Source organism: Rhincodon typus, chromosome 20 (assembly GCF_021869965.1).
Source record: "Rhincodon typus isolate 14 chromosome 20, sRhiTyp1.1, whole genome shotgun sequence".
NCBI classification, from domain to species: Eukaryota; Metazoa; Chordata; class Chondrichthyes; order Orectolobiformes; family Rhincodontidae; genus Rhincodon; species Rhincodon typus.
Window position 1 is genome coordinate 50,919,063 of NC_063351.1, and position 7,181 is coordinate 50,926,243.

The 7,181-nt window shown below is 37.9% G+C and overlaps 1 protein-coding gene across 2 annotated transcripts in view; it reads right to left on the bottom strand.

Moving 5' to 3' along the window:
* Positions 1–5,570, bottom strand: part of shoc2 (SHOC2 leucine rich repeat scaffold protein) — a 64,287-nt gene extending 58,717 nt beyond the window's left edge. For both annotated transcript variants that reach the window (XM_020532318.2, XM_048608858.1), the window contains exon 1: positions 4,619–5,570. In XM_020532318.2, the coding sequence (XP_020387907.1) occupies positions 4,619–5,318 (700 nt within the window). In that variant the 5' untranslated portion in view covers positions 5,319–5,570. The remainder of the gene's footprint in view (positions 1–4,618) is intronic.
* Positions 5,571–7,181: the final 1,611 nt, after the last annotated feature.

A 7,181-nucleotide genomic window follows, 5' to 3' on the forward strand; every position in this document is an offset into this window, starting at 1 on the left:
TGCCAAATTTGCCTGGCTAACTACAGCTCAGGACAAAAGCAATTCACATCAAGTTTCTTCAGGGACTGTAAAATAACTATTTATTCTTACATAATTAACTTTAACAAAAGGCAGAGTACGGAAAGGATGTCTAATCTATGCAACTTAACCTATACCCCTTCAAAAGCCCTAACTACACACAAATTCCATTAGAATTAAACAGACAAAAGATAGGTCCAAAGTTTTTGAGATGGGTGTAAAAGAATATAGACAGGGTAAACAAAATTCCAAAAGATCAGAAGTTCAAATTACAAGGTGAAAATTTATTTTCGCAATTCTTTTAAGGGTTACGGAAAGAAAGCAGGAGAATGGGGTTGAGAAACTTATCAGCCATGATTGGATGGGGGAGCAGACTTGATGAGCTGAATGGCCTAATTTCTGCTCCTATGTCTTATGGCCTTTAATTTGAAAGTGTTGTCTTTCAGACGTTAGCAGTTCTTTTTTAAAAAAGTGTGGGGCAGAAAGAAAAACCATGAAAGCTTAAAACAGAGAATTCTAAATCAAAAAAGGCTCCTTATCCACTGAATTAAAGGGATAGCCCAGGGGATGAATGGATGCGCTGTCTACAGGTTCTGCAACTTTCTTCCCTCTGCTGCTCCTGGCAGCTTTTTAAAGACCACACAACTTAACCAATCGGGGACTGCTGTCAGGCAGAATTCCCTCAATTCAAGAGTGTCTTGGTAACTTTAGTCTCAAAGTCTGCCTCTCAATGCTTCAAAAAGCAATACTGTATTGCCTAGCTCAAAAAATGTGCAGCACTTGATTTTCAACTGGCAAAACTCTCCTAGTATTTGTTACAGGAGTCCACATTATATTTGTTTAAAGTTCCAAAAAGAAAAATGGGGTTGAGGTTGTTGACTTGCTCGCCGAGCTGGTTTGTTTTCCTTCAGACGTTTCGTCACCATGCTAGGTGACATCATCAGTGAGGCCTCTGATGAAGCGATTTTGTTCTACTCCGCTTGGAATTTACACTGTCCGGTCCGTTATGGTGAGTAGTGTCATTTCAAGTTTTATTCTGTATGGGTTTGTATATGGGGTCCAATTCTACATGTTTGTCAATTGCATTATGGGTCGAGAACCATGCCTCTAGGAATTCCCATGTGTGTCTATGTTTGGCTTGGGCTACTATGGTTATGTTGTCCCAGTTAAACTGATGACCTTCATTGTCCGAGTGTACCGATATTAAGGAAAGTTTGTCATGTCGTTTTGCTGCTAGCTGATGTTCGGGTATTCTGATGACTAGTTTCCTTCCGGTCTGTCCAATGTAATGTTTGTTGTAGTCGTTGCGTGGTATTTTGTAAACAGATATCCCCACAACTTATCCACCGGTGCCTACTAAATAGGCAACAAGAGGACAAGCACGTCCTAACACAATGGCCACACTGCCCTACATCAAGAACATAGCAGAACTGACGAGATTCCTACGACCATTAGGAATCATAGTAGCACACGAGCCCAAAGCCACGCTGCGACAAACACAAGGATTAAAGACCCCACACCCGCAACATGCAGAACCAACGTGGTTTAAAAAATACCATGCAATGACTGCCACAAATCACTACATTGGACAGACAGGAAGGAAACAAGCCATCAGAATACACGAACATCAGCTAGCAACAAAACGACATGACAAACTTTCCTTAATATCGGTACACTCAGACAATGAAGGCCATCAGTTTAACTGGGACAACGTAATTATAGTAGCCCAAGCCAAACATAGACATGCATGGGAATTCCTAGAGGCATCGTTCTCAACCCATAATGCAAATCAACAAACATACAGAATTGGACCCCATATACAAACCCATACAGAACACAACCAGAAATGACACTACTCACCATAACGGACCAGACAGTATATATTCCAAGCGGAGTAGAACAACATCACTTCATCGGAGGCCTCACTGATGATGTTACCTAGGAGGGTGACAAAACGCCTAACTGAAAACAACACAGCTCGGCGAGCAAGTCAACAACCAAATCCACAACCCAAGCAACAAATCTTTACTAAAACCTTAAGAAAAATGTGGTTTCTTACATTCCCTAAACAAAAATATCTTAGCAATAAATATAAAAATTCCAATCAATAGTAACTTAAGTAGTAATGATACACTGCATCTTACTAACTACGTCTTAACATTTATCCAGAAATGACTACTCTTGTCCCAGTTTCAACCTGGGTAACCACTGTTCATATACAATATATAATAACAGCAAAGTCATAAACATCCAGACACTTTTATCCTAGGTACTGACAAAACCAAGATATTTGAAGAGTACATCTATTTCCATAATATGCAAAATGCAACACACCGAAAGTGGTCATTCTTTAAAAGGTAAGCATAATCACAAGTTTACTCATTTTTAAAAATACTCACTCCTGCTTGAAAGTTACACAATTAGACAGAAGCAAATACTGAAACACATTTAACTGACTGATGAGGATTACAGAATTAAGAGCAGGGTATTCAGTTCTTCACATCAGTTTGGCCATTCTATTAGACAATATCTGTTTTTTAAATTGCATTTCAACATTATTTATCCACTTTGCTCCACAATCCTTGATACCTTTAACGAAATGTTAATTCCAGTCCTGGAAATTTCAGTTGCCCATCGCCAACAGCCTTCTTAGATGGGATGGGGATCACGTGTGAAAAGCCCGTCCTGATTTTACTCCCAAATGTATTGGCAATACTTTTGTATTCACCCACCAGAGGGAAAAGTTTTGATCCACTTCACAGTGATAAAAACCTTGATTCAATCATTTTGAACCGTCTAACTTAAGACAATACAAACCAAGTTTATACCTGGGCTCATGAAGAAATCATTTAACCCCATTTTGAATTAAACAAAATGTTCTTAAATGATCATTAGGTTGCCACTTACCTCAGGTAGGTTTGTCTTAAAAAAAGTCATACAGAGCTAACATTAGATCCTACAGTTCAAAACTGTTTGAATACTTAGGGCTGACAACTGCTGAACAGAGGTATGTGGATTAGGAAGCAGCACAGTGAAGATTCAAAGAAAGGAACATGGGAACTGTAGTTTCATTTGCCTCTACTATAGTCAATAGTTAAATGAAAATATCTGAACTGTCCTTAAGACCATAAAATATAATGCTTATGTTCAAACTTGAATTGCAACACGTCAAACACAGCTCAAGGGAAGCAGATAACCATTAAAATCAACATCTCCAATAATTTCCTGTCCCTAACCAAAGAAAATATGAACACTTATGAATAACAAATTTAAAATCAAAGTTATTACCTGTGTAGCTGCAATGTTTAAAATTAAATATTAAAATTAAAATTCAGCAGCTTATCTTACTTTTATTCAGAATTGATGTTTTAGTAGATATGTGACAATATTGAAAAGAAGGGTTTGCAAACACAAGTTCTTTCTTAAGAATTTATCAGCAATGCTTATGCTACAGTTTTCAATTGCTTTTAAGTCGCACTATGGTTTAACTGCTTATTGGCTCTACTACCATGCCATGATGCCAATACAACAAATATTTTATCCACAATATTATACATAGCATACCAATTCAAATGTAGACATACTTTCTTCTTCGTATAAGCTTCACATCACAAGCCTACTGAGATAACAATGCAGGAAAAATTGACAATACAATGGAAAAAGTATCCTTCAATAAAAATATGCTTAAACATACAAGTTTTTCCCTAAAGAGTTAAGAATCTCGACTGCATGCCTTCTATTCATTTCAATTCCAATCTCTTTCTAAAAGGTAATTATCTTAACTTTCTCTCCAGAGATTTCTTGAATCCCACTCCACGGCTCACCAAGAGATATCCATGATCTAGTTGAAGCCAAAACTGACTAACCACTATAAAAGGGACATTGCATTCAAGTGGAGATCAACTACAGGGACATCACTAATAGTTTGGCCAATTTACTGATAATACTTTAAAGCTATAGAATCTTGCTATGTTAATCAACTGAAACCCAATCTTTACTCAGTTTTGAAATGCACAAGTAGCAGCTCAAAACAATGGGCTTACTTTGAATATAAGTTTACAAAATAACCTCAGTATGTGACAGAGAAACTCAAACTTTCGTGATATCAAAAGCACTAACATTTTAAAAAGTAAAGATAAATAATGCTGAATGCTTGGCAAAAATTTACAAGCAGTAATCCATTCTCACAGCTCAGGTGATAACTGGTTTGGGCTTTATTCGTGCTGTTAGGAATATAATCTGAAGCCACTAAGAATTGCAGCCTTGTGATCGATTATCAGCCTCTCAATATCGTATAACCAAAGCATTATACTTTGTGGAATTTTACAGTTTTCACAACTGAACTATAGATGCTTGATGTGAGATTGCACCAGATAACATGATTGTCCCTTTGCAGATAACGCTAAGTGAAAAAAAATGAACTTGCATTTAGTGCTGGATACATCACTTCAACTACAAAACTGTACCGTTATACATAAACAGATCAATAATTGATCAACTCTTGCAAACAATTATGCCATAATAACAATTTCAAATTAACCTGCAAGGAAACGAGGTAAAATTATATCAGACATACAGGCAAAACAGAGAAAATGCTTACCTATTTCAGCAGGGAGCTGTTTAATTTTGTTCTCACGGATACTCAGCATAGTAAGTTTGGATAGATTTTTGATGTCTTTCTCCACAGTAGTTATACGGTTAAACCGCAGATAGAGTGTGGTGAGGGAAATCAGTTTGTATACTACTGTAGGGATTTCTCGAAGTTTGTTATGCCGTAGATCAAGCATTCGCAATTTCTTCAAGTTATCAAGAGAGTCAGGCAAACTTGTAAGTGAATTTTCACTTAGTGCCAGAGTGACCAAGTTCACAAGGCAACCAAGTTCTACAGGCAAACACTGTAATTTGTTACTATACAAATAAAGCTCAGTTAATTGGGTCAATTCCTTGATTGACGTTGGAAGCATATGAATAGATCTTTTAGCCAAGTCCAAACGCATTGCATTCTCTTCACGACACTTGTTTAACTCTTTAACCACTTCAGCATTGCTTGATTTTTTCCTTCCTGGCGCTGGATTTGGCCGTTTTATTGTATTGTCCACTTGGAATTGCACACCTGGTTGTACTCCACTGGATTCTTTTTTCCCCTCTTTGGCATCTTTCCCTTTGGTCTTGGATTCTTTCTCTTTACTATCTTTCCCAAAGCCACCAGAAGCTTTTGGATCTCTCTCCCTGTCCTTTCCCAATGAAACTTTAGGGTCCTTTTCTTTGCACTCTTTTTCTTTTCCTAGAGTACTGCTCATCGTGGCCGCAAAATCAATAGCTTTGCTATTGTTTGAAAAAAAAACAGCAAATTCTTATCTCCAAAAGATTAGACGGTTGAATTTAAAATGTTCCAGGAAACCAAGTAAAATGGACCAAGAAGTCTGATATGGTACCAAACTGCACATTTGTCATTAATGGATATGATCTCCACTTTTAGTCTGGAAAACAGATGCTGTCCACATGCTGAACATCTCTAGCATCTTGTAAAATGCATGTCGATAGAAGTATTTCTGTAATAAAAAAAGGATAAAATATGATAAAGTATATTTCAAAGCAACAGGGTGTCCAAATTTAAATTTATAACTTTCTAATTTGAGATTCTGTATCTCAACAGCTTTAATGGCCATCATTTTATTTCACCACCCAAAACCCTTTAGCTCCTTGAGTAAGCCTATCTGCCCTGCTCCCAATCCAAAGGCACCCAGGCAGACCAAAAAAGGTCATAATTATTGTTGTGTACTGATGAGATTGGGCCTAAGGAAGTATTCTTAAAAAAAAACAAACCGGAAAATGAGTGTAAATATGAACAGCCGATGTATTAATGCCCAACGTTTACTCGTGAGCAGGAGCTACAGCAGTGCTATCCAGGTTTGGTAATCAAAATATAATCAGAACTCAGACTGTAATGTAAAATATTTCATACCAGAATGAAAACAATAAATATTTCCAAAAAATTACTGTGAATGGAAACATTACAACATACCATTTCCTTATCATCGTCACATTCTTAACACGCAAACTTAGAAGTATATACTACAATTTCCCAAATTGCATATACTCCGATTCTTTCCAAACCCAGCAACATCCACTAGGAACTTTGGCCCTTTGCCTCTGAATTATCATGTTAAAAATCCCAGGATCAAATGAACAGTTCCTGCTCTGCATTACTTTATTCCTCCTGCCCTCTGACAGAGTTTACACATCACAAGTTACATGCGCAGCTTTACAAAACTGAAAACTAGTATACTCCTTGAAAAGATTTCACTTAATTGCCTGGAGGACTCGTGTAATAAATTCTCTTTCCAAAAGTAGGGTGACACACAAAGTCAAGGCTACAGTGAGTGATGTATATTTATGAAGTTCTACGTCATTGGTTTCTTTTTAATCTCAAAACCATTCTGACTGAAAAGAAAGCAAGTCCAAACAAAGTCATCAATTTGATTGCAACATTTCCCTCACTTGTCAATTCATAGTAATCTCATGGTTTTATATCATAGATAATAAGAAATGCCGATGCTGGAGTCAGAGATAACACAGTGTGGAGCTGGAGGAACACAGCAGGCCAGGCAGCAGAGAAGCAGGAAAGTTGACTTTTGAACGTGGACTTTACCAGTTTCAAAATCTCCAGCCCGCCCCGCACCCAGCCTCATCCCATGACCAACCCTCCCTCTCATCCCCATCTCCTTGACCTGACACAACCTGTCCATCCTCTCTCCCACCTATCCGTTCCTCCTACATCACTGACCAATCCGCACCACTCCCTACCTGCACTCTCATATCACCATCCCATCTACCTTCCCCAGCCCCAGCCCCACCCCTCCTCTATTTATTTCTGAGTTCCCTTCCCCCACCCTCAATTTCTGAAGAAGGGTCCCAACGCAAAACGTCATCTTTCCTGCTCCTCTGATGCTGCCTGGCCTGTTGTGTTCCTCCAGCTCCACACTGTGTTATTCCGGTTTTATATCATACTTTAGATAATCAACAGTTCCATTAATTCACAGGTAGTAATTTAGAGAAAATGAGAAGACCACTGTTACAATCCCAGCTAATGTTATTACTGGATAAGTCAGTTCCATGACAGAAATCCATGCTTACAATAAATAAAAAATACATATAAAATG